The 21339-nt window shown below is 41.1% G+C and overlaps 1 protein-coding gene across 1 annotated transcript in view; it reads right to left on the bottom strand.

Moving 5' to 3' along the window:
- Positions 1–4481: 4481 nt before the first annotated feature.
- Positions 4482–21339, bottom strand: part of pggt1b (protein geranylgeranyltransferase type I, beta subunit) — a 53850-nt gene continuing 36992 nt past the window's right edge. The window contains exons 6-9 of the mRNA XM_055633176.1: positions 9856–9901; positions 6422–6606; positions 5222–5330; positions 4482–4970 (exon numbers count right to left, since the gene is read on the bottom strand). Of these exons, the coding sequence (XP_055489151.1) occupies positions 4789–4970; positions 5222–5330; positions 6422–6606; positions 9856–9901 (522 nt within the window). The 3' untranslated portion in view covers positions 4482–4788. The remainder of the gene's footprint in view (positions 4971–5221; positions 5331–6421; positions 6607–9855; positions 9902–21339) is intronic.

Below are 21339 nucleotides of genomic sequence, written 5' to 3'. Positions count from 1 at the left end.
AAGCTGACCCTCCATGTGTTTAAAATGCTGGGATTCCGCGCAGCAACGGCCTAACTGCCGGCCCATTTTAAAAGCAGCCGCCACTCGACGGGCGTGTCACTACACTCGACCAACCGTGCGGCTCCCGCTTCTGTCCAAAGTTTGGTCGCGCTTGCCGCATGCCCAGAGTTCGTTTGCTGGTGAAAAAAGGCGTGGGTTTTTGAGCAAGATTCTTCTTGATTTTGTAGCACCACACATCCAGACCACTTATCAGTCTCTCTCCTGAACTTTTTAACTTATCATTATGATGCAACATATTATGCTGTAGATTTAATGGTCAGTCCAATGGTGTGGTGGCTCGCTGTATTCGTTGGGTGGCATTGTCCTATGATTGGTGAATTTAAAGATGGTGTTGGAGCTGTGTCTGGCTAAAGTCATGGGTATAGAGAAAGTAGAGGTCACTGATCACACAAGTGCGAAGTGTCCCTATGCTGATGGTCCACGATGAGGTGTTGCTGCCAATTCACACTGACTGACGTCTGTTGAGGAAGTCAAGAATCCAGTTGCATAGGAACCAGTTACCCACGTATGAGTTTGGAAGGGATGATAGTATTGAACAGTAAGATGTAGTTCATGGTGGTTGGAGGTGTCCTCAAAAACTCCAGGCAGTTGGCTTGTGCAGGTTTTAAGGACACGACCAGGTATACCAGTAGAGCCGGATGCTTTACGAGGGTTCACCCTCGAGACGGATCTTCTGACATTGGCATGGGTGACTCAAAGCCATTGGGATGATCAGCCATGATCACAATGAATGGCGGTGCTGGCTCGAAGGGCCGAATGGCCTCCTCCTGCACCTATTTTCTATGTTTCTATGGGAGCTAATGAGGGCCTGAGTGGACATATTGTTGTTCTCCCTTTTAAAGCGAGCGTAGAATCCATTGAGCTCGTCTGGGAATGATGCTTCACTGTCTCTTGTGCTGCCAATTGGTTTCACCTTGCAGGAAGTGATGACATGCAAGCCCTGCCACTGCAACGAATGTTCATCAAATTTCCAGTTTAGAGTGAAAATGCATCTTATCAGATTCAGATTCACATTTATTGTCACATGCACCAATTAAGGTACAGTGATATTTGAGTTACCATGCAGCCATACAATTAAAAGAACACAACACAATTAAAAAGAACGATAGAACTTAACATAATCATCCACCACAGTGATCACTGTGATGGAAGGCAATAAAGTTCAGTTTTCCTCCTTTTGTTCACCCGTGTTTGGGGCTTTGAACCTCCGCAGTCGCCGCCACAAACGGCCCGCTGTGCAGGCCCTCTCGCCGGTATGAGCGAAGCTCCGACATCGGGACAGATGGAACACACTCTGCAGCTTGGAGTGCCCAAATCGTCCACTTTCTTACCGTAGACCGCGGCTTCTCAATGTTATAGGCTGCAGACAGGCCAGCGGTCGGAGCTCTTCTCCGACGATCCTCGGCAAGGGATCCCTGGCTCCGGGATGGTAAAAGTCCGCTGCACGCCTGCTGCTAGCAGATCTGCAGGCCGCGGCTTCACGATGTTAAAGTCAGCAGACTGGCGGTCGGAGCCTTTCTTCTGGCTCCGCGCCTGCTGCTGAAACGCTGGGCCGGTCTCTGGGAAAGGCCGCTCCAATCCAAGTTGTTAGGCCGCGAGGGAGGGCGACAATGCAACTAGAAGAAGTCGCATCTGCGCCGAGGTAAGTGACTGGAAACGGTTTCCCCCCCCCCCCCCCCCCCCCCCCCCCCCCCCCCCCCCACCACATAAAAACATACCTGGAGACATTAACACATACATTTAGACATACTAAAAAAACAAATAAAGTCGAAATGACTGACAAACTACTGGCGAGGCTTCCACGCGCGGCACCACCCGAAGCTTGTGCCTGGACTTCCTATATAAACCTGCTTTGCCAGACTGCACAAGATCTGGTCTTAGATCCCTTCAGACCAAAGAGGTAGATTGGGACCTCTCCAGATTCATCCAAGGCTTCTGGTTAGGATGTAACACTCGGATGGTTTTGATGGGAACAGATTCCTCCAAACATTTCCTTATGAAGTCGGTAACAACCATGGTGTATTATTTCAGGTCTGTCCTTGAGCAGCACCCATTCTACCAACTCCAAGCAGTTGCAGTCGTTCCTCTGCCTCCTGGCCAGCTCTCTGCAATCCTCACCACTGAAGCTGCAGTGTTCAGTCACTGCCTATACACGGGAAGGAGCAGAGCCAGATGATCTAATTTCCCAACATGAGATTTGGAGCATTGGGTATCTTTAATAGTGGAGTCGCAAAGGTAAAGGGTGTTTGATTCTATTGTGCTTACAGACACATGCTGGTGTTAGTTTGGAAGTGACTTCTTCACATTGACCGTTTAGACACCTCTGGCAATGATCAGAAAGACACCAGGGTACACAGACTAGTTATTGTTGACTACTGTGTGCAGTTCCTCTGAGGTTAGTTGATTTTCTGGGGCAGGATGCAGACTGTACATTGGCCTATAAAATGCTGTTGGGGTGGGGGGGTCATAGTCCCTTATTTGCAGGCCACCCTGCCAACCACATTTTCCAGACACAATGGAGAACTCCTTGGCGGTTCCAGGTACTAAACTCACCAAGTTCTCAAGTTTGGGGAATTCCCGGCCACCAGGGATTCTCTTGTCCTTGAGAACCCGGATAATAAGACAAGAGTTGATTTGCATTATAACTAACTTCTTTAAACACTTCGTCAGAATCGCATTGCTCTATGCAGTTCCAAATTTGTGCTGTTCGCATTTCCGCCATGAAACTAACTGCTTCAGAGATTAAGCAAATGGAATCAGATATACTTCACATTGACTTTCGTAGTTTCATGCAGTTAATGGCCATCATATATGACAAAGCCCATTCATTTGAATGGGATAATTGACCTGGATTGAAAAGTGCAAGTTTGCAGCTGGTTATTAGTTTATTTAATCATAAATGCTTGTAATTGATTTCCATCAAAGATTTAAGGAAATTATTTATACAAGGGTGTGCAGGGAGTACAGTGGTGGTCAAGTACAAGTTAGCAAGAAAATTCAAGCATAAATCCACTGTGAATTTACAATCTACCCACAGTAGTCCATCATTTGGGCACACTGTAGTCTGAATACACCAATTCCTTACCATTTAGTAGCAAAGCCAATGGACTATGATTATCTCTAAATTCAATCTGCACATCTGACATGCATAGGAATCCACCTCAATTTCTACACCGACATCACTGCTGTATGTAATCAATGATTATCGGAATTCATAAACCTTATGCCGGCATAACAGATGAAATTAGTATTCAATGTGCAAATTAAGTGCTCCAAATGTAATTGATTGATTCTGTTACAGGTTCCTTGACCAATGTTAATGAAAGGCTTGACCATACTCATAAGTGGTACTCCTATGTCTTTCATTTGTTTACACTCGCAATGAAAACCAGTATGGGGAAACGGAACACAGACCCCAGGGCAACTAACCGCCCCCTCAGATCAGCACTCAGCCCAGCAAATCAACCATCCAGAAGAACCTCTAAAACTATGAAACTCAAAAATAAATCTATGAAATCAATGAACTACAAGCATGCTAACTTTTTCGCTCCTCAAACTAAGACATCAAGAGCCAGAATGAGATTTTCAATATCCTTTCTATGACCTTCACCAAATAGAAAAGATGTGTCATTTAGTCATAGGTAAGGAACTAAAAACTCCATATGGACTTCGAAAACTTTCTGGTAGTTAAACCATTTTCATAATACTGGCAAATGCATTCTGTCCTCTAATAGTAGGGTGAGATATAGATAAAGAATATTTCCAAGGACTTCCTATACAAATCCTCCCCAGGTTACAGCACAGTTCCGTCCCTGTGAACTGTTCTATGCAGACAGTTTGCAAACTGGTAAGGCAGCCGTGAACTGAATTCCCTTAGCAATCCCTTAGAAGCCAATAATTCCATATCATCAGTCTCCCAAACGTTCGTTCATATGTATGGGCTGTACATAAGTTGGTCGTCATAAACTGGGGAGGGCTTGGTAAATTATAACAATGGTATATATAATTGAAGGACTTCACAGAAGAAGTTCTAGCAATCTAGTTGTCCTTGATACATTAATCTGCTGAGACAGAAAGCAAATTAGACCATAAATGATTCTTAAGTTTAAGAATTTGGAAATTTCAATGGAGTGCAAGAGTAGCTCTGCAGAAAACATTTCTTGGCAAGGTGAAGGTCATAGAAAGGATATTGAAATACTTTGAAAATCACTCTGACAAAATGATGCACTCTAGTGAGGTTTCAATGTACCTGATGAAATATTGATAGCCTTCCATTTAAAACACAACTTTTTGATTTTGTAAAATTATATTTTAAGAATGTTTAAAATAGTTTGAAACCCCCCTGAAACATTAACACAAATTCGTGACAAGAACATTTGAAGTATTTTGTGTGATCACAAAAGAAATGGAGAACACAGATATATTATTACTTATTTATTAAATGCTCAAAATTCTTAAAAAAATTAGTATAAATGATTTCTTATAGAGAATATAGACAAACCACTCACTCAAAACACATACTCAATGCATTATCAGATTTCAGAGCAAATAGCAATTGGTCTATTTACTGACCATTGGCAATTGTTTAAAAGGAACATTCTGTACAGCTGTCTTATTAATATGGAACCTCAGCATTCAAACAAGATTTTTTCCTAAGGTGATGGCTTTTTCCTTGGGCAAAAATATTCAACCCAGTGTAAGTTTAATTTTTTTTTGCTACCATGTTTGTCATGTGTAGTCAGGCACAGATTCTGAGTGCTGCTCCAGCTCCTTAGTCTCTGCTGTGTGATGCAGGTGCTGAAGGTGCTGAAAAGCCCTTATGCTCATATTCAATGCAGGATGTACTTTGCAAACACCTGCCTCTCCAATTAACGAAAGACCACAAACGCCAAAGTACGCATGCAATGCATCTGGGAAAAAAAGACAAAAATGTATTCTGGATTAGGGGAAAGTTGGAAGAAAAAAATGACATAGGATTTTTAAAATGGATGAAAACATTTAATCTGATCATAACTGATTTTTTCTCAGAGAGATGTATTTTCTAATTTTAACTTTTCCTCTCTCCTATGATTGACGAAATTTAAAAAAAAATGGCATCTCCAAATGGAAACCTGCTTTGTTTATATCTATTCATACCCCAGTTATTAAATTTCAATTTTACCTGGATGACTATCCGGCCATTTCGCAAATCCCCCAACAATGCGATCCTGGGTCGACAAAATGTAATTCCTGTTTTTCTCAAAATTAGTGTACTGGAAAATCTGCAGAAGCTGCAAAAAGTTTTTTTTAAATTGCATTCACCATTTGAAAAATTATTTCCATGTGCCAACATATACATTGTACTATAACGGATTATTAAAACAATTACTGCTCTGTGTTTTACATTATCATGCTAATCTGGGTTCATCTCATTTAATACGTCATGGTCATGTCACTAGAATATCTAGCCGCACTTTAATTCTGACATTCAAAAATAAAAATGTAAAGTGAAAGTTAATACAAAAGCTACTATCTTCTTATAGGTTTGTAAATATACTCCTATTCTCGCCCAAAGCAGGTTTATAAACTACAATGGCGCAGCGGTAGAGTTGCTGCCTTACAGCACCAGAGACCCAGGTTCAATCCTGACTACGGATCTGTGAGGAGTTTGTACGTTCTCTCTGTGACCACATGGGTTTTCCCCGGGTGCTCCGTTTTCCTCCCACATTTCAAAGACATACAGGTTGTAGGTTAATCGGCTTTGGTAAAATTCTAAATTGTCCATAGTGTGTAGGATGGGGCTAGTGTACGGGGGTGATCGGTGGTTGGCATGGATTTGGTGGGCCAAAGATCCTGTTTCTGCACTGTATCTCTAAAGTCTGAAAGTCTAAAATACCTGCAGCCCCTGCTCTTTGGGCTTGCCACCTGCAGAAGTCACCTGCCCACACTTACTTGCCTTTGCTGGATGCGGGAAGCTCATGAGCTCATGAGAGGCAAGTGGGAAGAAGTTGATTCCTACAGAAGATAACCACTCATCAATTTATTACAAGCTGGCTTATAACTGGGGTGAGATTTGCAGATGGTAAGGATGGTACCCTGTCACTAGAGCAGAAATTCTGATGATGGGTTGGCAAGGTGTTGGAAGGCAGAAAATCCCTCAAGTCAGTCATTTTTACTTGGGGTGGCAGATAGACAGTAAAAATCAAGAGCTTTTGCAAGAACTAGGTTACTGCCATCAACTACCTATCTACCCATTTCCTAAGCTAGATCAAGGCAAATCATCCAGGCCTGTATGCTCTATATGAACTGTATAGAACTTAAACAAAACTAGATCTCATGAAAGATGCTTCACTACAAGCAAAATTCCAGTTTTTTTAATTACCTGTAAGGTTGCACCAACCCAAAAAGAGTAGCAAGTGTCTACAGGTTTATTGGGTCGTCCATGAAAACCATTCTGCTGTCTCATTATACACCACCGCCTTATTCTATTTAACTCTTTTTCAGAAAATACTTCATTCAGTTTTCCCATCAGGCAGAGTGATGCGATGGCACAGAAAGTAGATCCACCTGTTTATGACCAGAGGAAAAGAGCACAGCTTGTTTAAAAATGTAGATCAATGCAGATACTCTTGATGTTTCATTTCACAACCAAAATATAGCCACATAAACAAGTCATAGTTTTGCTAAATTTGCATTAGGGAGGATGTGGAGTATGATGAAGGAATTGGATTACAATTTTGACAATATTAAATGATATAAAATTAAATTAGTGTTCTCATAATCCTGGGTGCCCTTGTACACAAAACAATGGAGGTTCATTGGTGGTAGGTTAGCTTCTGTAAAGAGGTGGGTGGCAGAAGAATGTGAGTGGTTGGGATAGGGGAGCGAGTTGGTGGGTATTAGTTGTGGTGACAGATTTTCATATCGTTTCAAGGATTTAGTCCTTTCGTCACTAATTGAAGACGGGATCAGAAGATAATCGATACGCACCCACGAGCTCTCCACGAGATATTCAATGCCGTCGAAAGATAAATCTTCCAAACACAGTCTCTTGATTAATAGTTTATTTATTGTTGTAGTAAAAACAGTAAGATATTTATCCAAACTTCTTCTCGTATAAGTACATTTTAATCTTACTCGTGGTCATATTCGTGCATGGTCGAAAGCTGTGACCTCTCCCCATGCTTCTTCAAACTAAACACTAAACTAACTACGAGGGAGTCTGCACGAGAATCCCAGCCGCAAACACACCTCAGACTACATATAAATCCCATAATTACAGGCAGATAAAATTTAACGGTATCTGGTTATAGTTATAACATACTGAGTGAAGCTAAACGGCTATTAAATTAGTGTAGATGGACACTTGATAGCCAGCACAAAACAGTGCCCCGAAAGGTTTGCTTTTGTGTTGCATGACTCCGTAATTTTAGGAATCAACCACTTTTCTCGCTCAGCGTCTTCTTTATCCATTATACTTCTCATCACAAAGGTGTCTCAACTCCCTTTCATTTGATACTTAAGAGGAGTATCAAATGAAATGAAATGCAGACAATTCGGTAACAAATTGCACTAATCAGTTTTCAGCTAGTTCTTGATGTTGCTGTACTGATGGATAGCCAAGTCTATCCCTCATTGCTGGCAGCTGATGGGAAGCGACTGTAAAGTGGGAAGCGTCTGTAAAAGGACAGTGCCGCTGGGGGCGGAAGAGTTCCTGTCACAGCGTGTGGGGTGTCTGGCCCGGGTCAGCACGGCCTGTACTGAGGGATAGCCAAGTCTATCTTTCTTGGCTAACAACCTAACCTTCGGCCTCCAAGACGCGGGTAAATTTTTGTTTATTGTCACTACTTGTTTTCTGTGTAATGAAATATTCTCAATCCCTATCGATATATTACCTCTCATTCTAGTAGATCAGTCAAATAATTTGCCTTTCATAAATTCATGCTGACTTTGCTCATGATGTTCTCTTACTACATTGTTCACGTCAGATTCTACCATCTTCCTTACACTGATGTTGTTGGTCGTCCCCCTGTATTCTCTCTTCCTCCCATGTTAAAGAACAAAGACAAATTTGCTACCCTCCTTTTGAAAAAAAACGATTCAAGAATTTATAAAGTTTTGCAAAACGATAATCAGAGCAGCCAGTGCCTCTAAAAATAAAATGACGCGAAGTACTGAATAACTCGCGGCCCGCGGCCGGCGCCCCAGCTCTCGCGAAAAAATGGAGTAGGTGACATCGCAGGTCCCAACCAGCGGGGAGCCTAGCAATGTTCACCAGAGTTCCAAATCCGGAGCGTGTGGCCGCCTATCCATGTTCTCGGAGGGATACTGTCTTTGAGCCGCTGAATTGGGGAAAATCTGGATGAAAAGTTCTCGACCAAATAACTCTACCCCTGGCTGCGCGGCCCAAAATCCCCAGACGCTCATGGATGTTGTGTGTAAACGAATAGCGCTGAGGAAGTGGATAACGGCGACCCAGAGATTTTGCCCGCTTCCCGACTGGTATACATTTATTTGTACACTTCAATTTAATTTGGGGCTACAGAACGCGTGAAGAATTTGGCATCGCAGGAGGGGTATTTTTGTTATGAAGCATTTTGGATCAGCCCGTATTTCAAACCGGCCACAGCGCTTTGAAAATTATTGCACAGCACCCGGTAAAAATTATTGACCGCTCCGTGGTAAAAACCAATATATTTTCACTGTAAACAAAGTGCTTACCCCTTGATTCCCCTCCAGCTCCTTGTGCCCTCCATTGTCATATGACTAGGAAAAAAAGCAAATGTATTTCACAGATATACCAGCAATATCCCGGTCTCCAAAGTGGAACAGCCGCAAGTGTAGTACAGACAAGGGTTGACCGTGGGTCGTTTTGGGTCAAGTTTGGCGCCAAACGCGAGCTTTGGTGCGCAGACGACATCTGGAAAAAATGGCCGGTTTTCGGAGCTTTTCGGTTTCTGGAACACCGGATAAAAGGTTGTGCACCTGTACTTGTTTTCTGTGTAATTAAATATTCTCAATCCCTATCGATATATTACCTCTCATTCTAGTAGATCAGTCAAATAATTTGCCTTTCATAAATTCATGCTGACTTTGCTCATGATGTTCTGTTACTACATTGTTCACGTCAGATTCTACCATCTTCCTTACACTGATGTTGTTGGTCGTCCCCCTGTATTCTCTCTTCCTCCCATGTTAAAGAACAAAGACAAATTTGCTACCCTCCCTTTGAAAAAAAACGATTCAAGAATTTATAAAGTTTTGCAAAACGATAATCAGAGCAGCCAGTACCTCTAAAAATAAAATGACGTGAAGTACTGAATAACTCAGCGGGACAGGCAGCATCTCTGGAAAAAATGGATAGGTGACATATCAGGTCCCAACATCACCTCTCCATGTTCACCAGAGTTCCCAATCCAAAACGTCTCCTATCCATGTTCTCCAGGGATACTGTCTGAGCTGCTGAATTAGTGAAAATCTGGATGAAAAGTTCTCGCCAAATATGAAACCAGGCACTACCAATAATCCCCAGTGCAAATCATGGAGTTTCTGTAAACGAATAAAATGAGCAAGTGGATAATTTCATTTCAGAGATTTTATTTGCTTCCTGGACTTACATTTATTTGTACACTTCAATTTAATTTGGGCTACAGAACTTGTGAAGAATTTGGCATGCAGGAGCTATTTTTTGTTATGAAGCATTTTGGATCAGGTAGTATTTCAAACAAAAAACATTTTGAAAATCATTCCAAACACATTAAAAATTAATTTACGTGGTAAAAACCAATTATATTTTCACTGTAAACAAGTGCTTACCGTGTGATTCCAGTCCAGCTCCTTGTGCGAGTCCATTGTCATATGACTAGGAAAAAAATGTAAATGTATTTCACAAATATACCAGCAATATGTACTTTTATAAAGTGGAACAATACAAGTGCAGTAACACAAGAAAATATGATTCTGCTAATATTTTAGTATTGAGTTCTGTCAACACTAAAAAATGTTTCATGTTGGCTCATATGAAATTCAAAATTGTTGATGCTGTGACAATCTTTTCAGTTTACAGATAACCTATGCTTATCATCTTAAATATGTTCTCTCCTTATCTGCTTGTATTACTACCAATGTCTTTAATTGTTGCTCTCATCCATTCATCACTACCTACAATGTTGAATGATATTCACAAGAAACAGATGATTTCTTGTTGTATTTTTCCATGCAGGATTTCCAGAAAAAAAGGGATGAGGAGCTTGGGGCAAGTATGAAGAGACTTGTGGGGAATGAGCAAAAGTGAAGAACAAGACTAAACCAAAACAAGAACACTGTACAAGCAATGATGATCAATTTCAAAGAAACAAAATATGCCAATGAATGTTTGCGCAAAAACAGAAACATTGCAGCTACTTTTTTTTTGATGAAATGCCTGATGTTTCAATAGTACTGTATATCATAAGTTAACCTTTAACATGAAAATGTGTTGATGTTTATTATAATTCCAGGACAGCACAAGAAGCAGGAGTAGAGCAATTAGACCTTCCACCTTTCTATGTCATTAAGCTGACATTCTACCTCAACTTCACATCCCAGCAAACAATTAATCAACAGAATTTCTTGAATATGCTTCACCATATCTGTAGCTTAACAGAGGCAAGAATTTCAAAGATTCGCATATGCTGAAGGAAGAAATTTCTCCAACCTCTTGACTTAGGAGGATGAGGGGGTACTTCATTGAAACTTACCGAATAGTGAAACGCCTGGATAGAGTGGATGCGGAGAGGATGTTTCCTCTAGTGAAAGAGTCTAGGACTAGTGGTCATAACCACAGAATAAAAGAACGCCCAGTCAAAAGCCACACTCTCCCCACAATACAAAGCACTCCTGCAAAATGCACCAACATTCAATAGTGAAAAGGTCACTAGCCAATCAGTTTCTTGGTCCTCCAAAATATTCCAAATAGAATTTAAACTGGAGGTGGTGGAGGGAGGACTTAAACCAGAAAGGGTTTTTGGGAAGAAAGAGCTACCTTAAATTTAGTTGCATCTGGTTGGATAACTAAGGGAGGGTGAAGACTATTCCATGCTTTAATTGTGAGGGGGAAGAATGAATTGCTGTACACATCTGTCTTGGTAGCTGGTATCTCAAATTGGATCGAATGCCCTCGTCTGCTCCTAATTGGTTTGGGTTTGGTGTAGGTTTTGTAATCTATGTCGAGCTGGCCATTTAACATTTTGTAAAAACAGGTTAAACGGTGAGCTTCACATCCGTCTTGGAGAGGGTTCCACCCCAGTGAATTCAGAAGTTTGGTAACACTCGCTTCTCTCTCATAGGTATTAGTAACAAATCGAGCCGCCTGTCTTTGGACAAGTTCAATGGAAGAAATGTTTTTATTTGTGTATGGGTCCCATGCTGCAACTGCGTAGTCCAAATGAGGTCGAACGAGGGTGAAGTACAGCTTCTCCTCGACAGAAGTTGAACAATGATGAAAGTTGCTTCTCAGAAAATTTAGGACACCTGTTGCTTTCACCGTTGCATGAATGGGTTAAAGTGTTGCGTCCTCAGCCCCCTACTGTATCCCTGTTTCTTCATGACTGTGTGGCTAGGTTCAGCTCAGGACTCTATAATCAAGATTGCTGCACTGACACTGGCAATAACGGGCCTTCCTCCGATTTGAGACCAAAACCTACGCAATAAGAGGTGTGATCTCACCAAGACCCTGTCACAACAACAGTAGAAACTCTCTGAATCCTATACTCAAACAAGGAGCTTTTGCAATTTTAGGAGGGCACATACCATTTGCTTTCTTTACACACCATGCTGAACCTGCATGGGGATACTGTGAATAGGGCGGTGTGCTTTAAATACCCTGGGACACCCAGGTCTCGATCTCCCCATTCCAATCGGCCACCATTTAGCATAATGAGTCTGCTTTCAGCGCCTTTTTGCCACCAATGGATAACCTCACAAATATCCACATTATCTCTGCATCTGCCAAACAGTGCATCTACTCAGCGGCTGTGGAAAGCATCTTGATTTGGTTTGGGAACTGCTCTGCCCAGGACAAGATGGCTCTGCAGAGAGTAGTGCGTTTTGCCAAATGCACTATGGGAACTATACTCGCCCCCCTGCAGGAACTATATAGCAGAAGGTGCAACTCCAGAGCCAACAAGATCATAGGAGACCCCTTCCACCCCAGCAACGGAATGTTCCAACTGCTACGGTCAGGCAAACGCCTCCGTTGCCACGCTGTGAAAACGGCGAGGACGAGAAGGAGTTTCTTCCCAGAGGCCATTAGGCCTGTAAACTCCTATCTCACCAGGAACTTTACTGTACCATTTTACTGTTGTGTGGTGTCTTTTTAAAATTGCTGTTTTTTCTTTTTTTCCTCCTACAAATATGTAATATGTGAATATGTGTTTCTGTTCCATTCTGTTTTGTAGTTTTTTTGCACAATCCGCAAGCATTACCACTTTTCATTTCACTGTACATCTTGTATGTGTACATGACGAATAAACTTGACTTGACTTGATGAGTCTAACCATTCCAACGCAGATTGTTCTGTAATTTGATGCCAAGATACTTGGTTTGTTTGGATTCTTCAATGGTGGCACCAAGTATATTTTAAGATGTTACGCCTGGATTCCTCTTTCTGGCAACACGCATGGTTTCACATTGGGAAGGGTTGTACTTGTGACTTTTTCATGGATGTCATTTATGTAAAGCTTTGTGTGCAGTTTTGCTTGGATAATATAATGATCGCTAATTCCAGCACACGATAAAACTACCAAAATTAAATCTGGATGAGATGTGAACAATAAATCTAAAGTATTTTCGGTGCCACTTGTCTCATCACGCCAGTGGATGAAAAAAGGAGTTGCGTTACTGATCAAGGATAATATTACGGCAGCAACCCAGATGGCATGACTGAAGAATCATCCAGTGAGACTACATGGGTGCAGTTAAAATCGCCAACAGTCCCTTCCTTCTTTGTGTTTTAATAGTACGTGTTAAATGTATGTTTTTAGTGTTCTTATAACCATATAACCATTACAGCACGGAAACAGGCCATCTCGGCCCTACAAGTCCGTGCCGAACAAATTTTTTTTCCCCTTAGTCCCACCTGCCTGCACTCATACCATAACCCTCCATTCCCTTCTCATCCATATGCCTATCCAATTTATTTTTAAATGATACCAATGAGCTTTAGCTTGTTTTATGTGGGGAGTGGGGGAAACTTTTTCTAATCTCTTACCTCGACCGAGATGCAATTTATTTCCGTATCGTATCTCTTTCCGTACTGTGGCCTAACATCGAGGAGTTGGCGACCTTTGTTGGGAGACCGATTTTGAGAGCTCTAACTGTAGGTACTTGCAGACTTTAACATCACGGAGCTCGTGATCTCTTAATTCGACGACTCCAAGCTGCAGGAGCTTCGACCACCCCGACATGGGAACTATGTCGCGGGGACTTTGATCGCCCCAATGCAGGGGCTTCGACCGCCGGCTGCAGGAGCTTCGATTGCCCCGACGGATGGTTCTACTGCCCCGACCGCGGGAGAATAAAGAAGAGGAAGAAGTTGACTTTTTTGCGTTTGATCACAGTGAGGAATGCAGGGAATCCGCTGTGGTGGATGTTTATGTTAACTTTTATGTAGTTGTGTGTCTTGCTGCTTTTTTTTTGTATGTCTATGTTAATTTGCATATCACTGTACCTTAATTGGTACACGTGATAATAAAATACCTTTGAAACCTTTGCTTTTAACTTTCCCAATATAGACTGGGACGGTCAGTGTCAAGAGCTTAGATGGGGTGGAATTTATCAAGTGTGATCAGGAAAGTTTCCTTAGGCAACATGTAGATGGACCTACAATAGAAAAGGAAAAGCTTGACCTACTCTTAAGGAACTGCGCAGGTCAAGTGGCTGAAGTGTCAGAGGGTGAGTCTTTTGGGATCAGTTCTACGAGCTTTAAAATCATTAAGGATAAAGACAGGGCTGGTCCACAAGCTAAAGTTCAGATCTGGCCAAAGCCAATTTTAATGGTACGGTATAACTATTTGATGGTAAACTTGATTGGAATGGGCAAGCGGGCCGAGGAATGGCAAATGGAATTTATTTCAGATATGTGAGAGGCATCGCATTGTGGGAAATCGAACCAAGGCAGGACCTTCACAGTGAACAGTAGGGCTCTATGGAGTGTTGTAGAGCAGAAGGATCGTATACAAGAACATTGTTCCCTGAAAGTGCCATAGAAGGTAGATAGGGCAGTGAAGAAAGTTTTTGGCACGTTTGCCTTCATTAGACAGGGAAATTAATACAGAATTTGAGATGTTATGTTACAGACGTCGGTAAGGCTGCACTTGAAGCATAGTGTTTAGTTTTAGTCACCTGCTATGGGAAAGATGCCAACAGGCTAGAAAGGTTAACAAAGATTCTGCTTGGTCTTAAAGGCAAGATCTATAGGGAGACGTTGGTCAGGACTTTATTCCTTGGAGTTCAGTAAGCTGAGGAATGATCTTACAGAGGTATATAAAATCATGAGGGGAATAGATAGGGTGAATCTTTTTCCTGGGTGTTGGAAATCAAGAACCAGGTGGCATATGATTTAAAGTATGAAGGGAATTTTTCACATAGAGTGGTAGGTAGAATGAGGAAGTTGAGGTAGGTACAATAACAACATTTAAAGGACATTTAGACAGATACATGGATAGGAAAGGTTTCATGGTATAGAAACCAAATGGCAGCAAATGGGACTAGCTTAGATGGGACAAATGGTTGACAAGGACGAATTGGGCCAGAGGGCCTGTATCTATGCTACTCAACTCTACCACACCAGCATCAGTGGCGAGCTGATGAACAGCACGTAATTACTTAAAACATTGTTCAGATTAAAAGACATGCTTGCTCTTGTCTGATGAATGTGAATTTTAAAGGAATAGTGGCCACACTTATTAGATTATTTTTAAATCAAGACAAAGATGAAATTATATTCTGAAAAATAATGTAATGTCCCGGTTGCATTGTTGTGATCAGAAACATGAAGGGTTCATAATGTGACTTAATTTCTTGACTGCTAAATATTTTTTCCAAGTTAATATAATTGTGGTAAATATTAAGATGGAGGAAAGACTTTTGTACCCAAAAAGCAGTTCCATGGTTAAACCTGAAACTGCTGGTGAGGTACAAAAAAACCCACAAGATGTCATACATGGGAAAAATAAATTAAGCATTTTGTAAGTTTCAAAAATAATTAAAACAAATCATGTCACTGAGTTTGGCACCATTTTTGCATACTCCTGCATGTCGGGACATTTTGCTGCAAGCATGATATTAGATATTTCCTTCAATTACCATTGCTGGCAACTCCCTGCTGCTTTTAATCTCATCAGTTGCTAAATATAATCACAGTCGTTGGCCTACTTCTGTCAGACCAGATGCTTAGTTTAAAGACAGCGAGCAAACATACCGATGGCAGTAGCAGAGTAACAGCAAGGGAATGCTGAAGTGTTGATAACAGTGAGCATACAGTGAGCTAGAGTACAAATCGAAATACTGCTGTTCCTGTACTATATGAACATAATGACTTTGCACTAGAATGGGAAACCTAAGGCTAATGTAGTGCAGGGCACCAGAAGACTGCTTCCACAACCTAGAAATTGCATTACACCCCTGCTAAGGCTTCTGTAGGGTATTCCAATATTAATGTATCACTGAACTTCTCTTCAACATGTAATTTTAGAATAAGATTTATTCCACCCCAGATATATTGGGATATAAAATACGCGTTTTGACATATTCCGGTATAAAATGCATGTTTAGACATATTAGGCTATAAAATAACTCTTTTGTTTATTGATTAAGAAAGAACTGCAGATGCTGGAAAAATCGAAGATAGACAGAAATACTGGATAAACTCAGCAGGTGAAAAGCTTATTGATGTCATTTAGTCCAGGCTAACTGTTGGTTCATTCCCTTCAGAATCTAGAGTATATACATTCCATGTCATCTTGAACATCGTCAGCAGCAAAATGCCAGCTTATTTTTAATACTGAACTCATTTCCAAGCAACTTTGACATAAGGATTTTACTTTAAATATTTAAGGTTAAGTTCTATTATTGTTCAATAAAGAGAATGGTTACAGGATTGCAGGAAAAAAATGTAATTATCATGGTTAAAAAGGCCGAATGTGACCAGGTACCGAACCACAAGATTCCAATACCACATCATCCTGATTTAAATTTCAAACCACATTCCAAGAATAGAGAAATACCTGGAGCCTTTGATCAATAAATCTCAATACTTTGTCAACCTCTAGACTGCACTAGCATATACTCTTACATATTCTTCTGTTATTATTAGACTTTTAGGCATCTCATATGCAAAGAATGAATTTCTAATCTTCCAATCTACCCGAGTGTGGCCTTGCGCTTTTTCATCTGCATTTTCTCTGTAGCTGTAACACTATATTCTGTACTCTGTTTTGCATTACCTGATGTACTAATGTATAGTATGTGCAGTCTGGATTGCACACTAAACAACGATTTTCACTGTACCACACTACTTGACAATAATAAACCAAATATCAAGCAAAGGCTTGCTATCTGTCAGCCTAAATAGACCATATAATTTTAGCCCTTAATGATGAGTAGTAAATATATTTATATACTCCACATTTATGACGCCTGGGGCATTAGAACTATACACTCCCTAACCCAGAAACAAATCTCCTGGGACAGACAAAAGCAAAGCCAAAAACACACACTGGATGAGAACATTCATGATTTTAATGAAAGGGTAGCTTTGAGGGATCAGCTTGTTCAAACTCATTTCATATATTCTATGACCATAGTTAGCAAGAAGGTAAAGCAACATACTAGATTCTTCCTTTTCCTGTATTAACGGAAATAGAGAAAGTCTACTAGTGCTGTAAACTATTTATGGCACAGCTATAGTCCATTAACCACATTACAAGAAGAATACGATTGACATTTTTGCAGAGGAGATTTAAAAGGATGTGGCCTACTGATATGTTTTCAATTCTGAGGCTTACTGTCAATGGACCAAGAGCCGAAGGAAGATTTTATGGAAAAAAATTAAGTCTTGGAGACATTGTCCAATAACCAGGGAGAATTCAGTCATTCGTGAAGTGAAGTATTTAGAGGGAGTCAAGGAGAACTTTTCTCTCCACGTCAAGGCACAGTGTGACAGAAATTTATCACACGCATTCATTTACACATGTTAACGATTCAAGAGTTGCAAGGTGGGTAGCACATCTTCAACAATGGGGTAATGGGCCAAATAGGTAATTTTTTAACGATATGAGTTTATGTAAACTTAAACAGAAAACAAAATGAAAACATCTAGAAGTGGGTGCACAACCCAATCCTCAAATTCATCCGCATTAGATCACCTCCAAACCAATTGCTCTAAGTAATTCAGTTCCAAGCTTGAACAATGGTTGAAGTATTACCAAATACTAGGTGCTGATTAATAACAATGATCATACATTATCGATTTTAAATTTACCCTCTCCAATAGGTTTAGGAATCACGGTACAGTACATCTAGTACAACATTGGAAGCTAAATTTAATTAATACAAACTCCTTTGGTACATTTAAATTAGAAAAACAGACAAATAAGCAACAGATTCCAATAAAGACTGACATTTTTGGAACGGCTCTGTCCCAATCCTCTACTGAAAGGTTACTATAGGAAATAATTTTAAAACTTAATTAGTTGAAGGAAAGAAAAACTTTAGAAAGCATTAAACTCAAAGCTGTTCCAATTCAGTAATCCCTTTTGCCTGCATGTGCTGTTTTCTCTAAATGTCTTTTGCACAACCTTTTATCTAAACCGAAAAGAAAAAAACGGCCATTTTTTCCAGATGTCGTAAACCAAAGCTAAACTTGACCCAAAATGATTCCCAGTCTGTACACTGTAGCGGCTGCCTCCTCCCTGGAACAAAACAAATCATTGCTTAAATGTTAGTCAGTTAGTTTGGAGGGCATTACTGGGGGGTTGAAGGGGGTACTTTAATTCTTAGTCCCCTACCTGGTCGGAGAGGTCAATGCATTTCCGCAGCGCTAAATGGCAACTAAGGCGCTACCAATCCAGGCGGCCCGCGGCTCATTCGAGAATTCGAATCGGCGGCGTCGCGAGCAATGCCTTACCGGGTCGCCGTGCGGCAAGCTCCGGAGCGCTGTGGCCGCCGACAGACAACATCGCGGAGCGCGCTGGATTTGGAGCTCGCAGCCAGGGGTAGAGTTGCCGGGGTCGGATCCAACCGGCGCCGCTTTATTGACGGAGCTGCGGCTCCAAATAGCGACGCTAAGAATGTTGATAGAGGCGGCCAAAGCGCTCCGGAGCTTGCGCAGGCGACCCTGGTAAGGCATTGCTCGCGACGCCGCTGACTCCCGGATGGGACGTCCCCTTTGGATTCGCAGTAGGTGTTCTTGCAATGTCAAGGCGCCGCCCGCGGCCGTCGGAGCCCCCAGAGTTCACCAGGTAGGTAGGGGATAAGAATTAAAGTTTCCCCCTTCACCCCTACACCACCACCACCACATAAAATCCCTCCAAACTAACTGACTAACATTTATGCAATGATTCTCCCGGTCTCCGGGGAGGAGGCAGCTGCTCCAGACTTTTCAAGCCGCCCGCGCTACCTACCTAATCTACGCTAAAAATCTTCCATTCTGAAATCCGAAAATGTCCGAAATCCGACAAGTGTCTGGTCCCAAGGCTTTCGGATAAAAGGTTGTGCACCTGTATTTATCTAAAAAGAACGTTGTAACATTAAACCACTAATATTACCTATTCGTTCAATGGCTTACTGAACAAAACAATTCCTGAAACATTACTGGAATAGTTGATGACTTATTTGTCTGCATTTCTAAATGTAAGTACCAAAGGAATCCTCATTCATTGAATTCAAAATGCCCAGACAGAAAAGATGCTGCTCCATAGTCTCATAAGAGGCTTTATTGATACTGCATTAGAGATAAGAATGGATAGAGGAAAAGTGATAGGCAACTGGAAGGTTAGGATGACCCCTTTGGATTGATAGGTGTTCTGCAATGTCAAGTCAAGTCAAGAGAGTTCATTGTCATGTGTCCCAGATAGGACAATGAAATTCTTGCTTTGTTTCAGCACAACAGAATATAGTAGGCATGAATACAGAACATATCAGTGAGTCCATATACCATTATATAAATATATACACACATCAATAAATAAGCAAATAAAGTGCAAATAAACAGATAATCGTCTATTAATGTTCAGAGATTTATTTCAGTTGAGTTTAATAGCCTGATGACTGTGGGGAAGAGTCTATTTCTGAACCTGGACGTTGCAGTCTTCAGGCTCCTGTACCTTCTACCTGAAGGTACCGGGGAGATGAGTGTGTGGCCAGGATGGTGTGGGTCCTTGATGATGCTGCCAGCCTTTTTGAGGCAGTGACTGCGATAGATCCCCTCGATGGTAGAGAAGTCAGAGCTGATGATGGACTGGGCAGTGTTTACTACTTTTTGTAGTCTTTTCCACTCCTAGGCGCTCAATGCTTCCCCAAAGTGGAGGTCAAGTCTTGATTATACCTATGCTTTTAGTTTGAAACATGAAGATCATCTCATTGCCACACAATCTGCCTAAAATTGTTGACACAAGGAACTGCAGAGGATGGTTTAAAAAAAGGAAAGTGCAGTAGTAACTCAGCAGGTCAGGCAGCATCTCATTCTCCAGAGATGCTGCCTGACCTAATAAGTTGTTTTTCTAAAATTGTTACACTGCACCAACTGAGTTAGATTATATTTAAAGGTTTCTTCAAGTACTGCTAACTAGCTGCAGACTGGAACGAGAGGGTAAAAGAACATCAAAAAAGTTGGAGGGGGACCTCAAGAACTACCAGTGGACCAATCATTACTCGTGGACCACTCTGCTGGTGCAAGATGGTTGCTGCAGACTGGCCTTGAAATTTACTTAACCTGCAGGGTATCAGGAAGTGCAGGAAAAGTGCAAGCAGAGGTACCCCGGGACATGCAGAAAAAGTACAAAATTAACAAAAGGAGCAGTGCAGGAAAAGTACAAGAGAAAGTAAAAGAAACAGAGCAGATCAAGCATGATCTGGCACAATAAATTGGATTGAATGCTCAGATATTTAGCTTTTTAGATATTTTAAATAAATGGAGTAAAATCTAGATCATCTGTGCATTTGGATTATTTTAACAAATGTTAATTCTGATACATGTATTACAAATGGATGACTCTCAGCTTTTCCTACCTCCACAAACAGCCTGACATGTCAAGCATTTTCTACACCTCTGCATTTTCTAGATTGTCCATTCATTTGTTCATGTTCTTCTAACTGCCTTCATTAGTCTATCAATTGGATCACCTAATTTACAGCTCACCCTCACTACTCCATACCAAGGTCTTCACTTGCTTAAAAGAAACCACTATGATCCCAGTGTCAAAAAGATAGTTTGCCAATAACCACTGTCCAATGTCTCTGGCATTCACCACCATGAAGTGTTTTGAGAGAGTGGTGAAGGTGCACGTTAACCAGTCTTCCAGCCAGCCTTCATCCACAGCAGTTTGCTTGCTGTCACAACAGGCCTACAGCCATCTTCCTGACCCTTAATCTATCTCTAGGACACCTAGACAACAAGGGCTCGGACATTAGATTGGAGTACACCAATGTCCATCTCTTGGTTGTCTGATTAAACAACCATTTTTTCTCATGTTGCTAGTAACTCACAAGATCCAATCTTACATTCTAAAGGCCAACAAAAGCATGAATTTGCTGTCAATCTAGTTGATATGGGAAGAGAAATGAAAGATAAACAGGTAGCAATATCAACAAATAATCCTTTTGACAACTGGTTTCAGTAAGATTTCTTAGGAATACACATTGCAGCAATTCTACTGAAATAAGCATCAGTGATATCACTAAGGGAGGTGTAATTTCAAAAATTCAGCATAAATATGACATATTGCAATAATTATTTTTATAAAAGTAATTATTATAGCTAATCAAACAGTAAGGCACATACAATCATATTGTCAAGGGGAGACCTCAATCCTTTAAAAAAATACTGATAAAATGCTTTCTATGATGCATCTGTAGAAGTTGATGAGAGTTGTAGGAGACATGCCAAACTTCCTAAGCCTTCCAAGGAAGTGGAAACGTTGGTGTACTTTTTTGGTCATTGCTTCATTATGGGTGGTCCAGGATAAGTTGATATTGACTTCTAGGAATTTGAAGTTTTCAACCATCGCTACTTTGGCACCATCAATGCAAACTGGAATATGC

This window comes from Leucoraja erinacea, chromosome 3 (assembly GCF_028641065.1).
Source record: "Leucoraja erinacea ecotype New England chromosome 3, Leri_hhj_1, whole genome shotgun sequence".
NCBI lineage: Eukaryota > Metazoa > Chordata > Chondrichthyes > Rajiformes > Rajidae > Leucoraja > Leucoraja erinaceus.
This window is presented reverse-complemented; position numbering and strand designations above follow the sequence as displayed.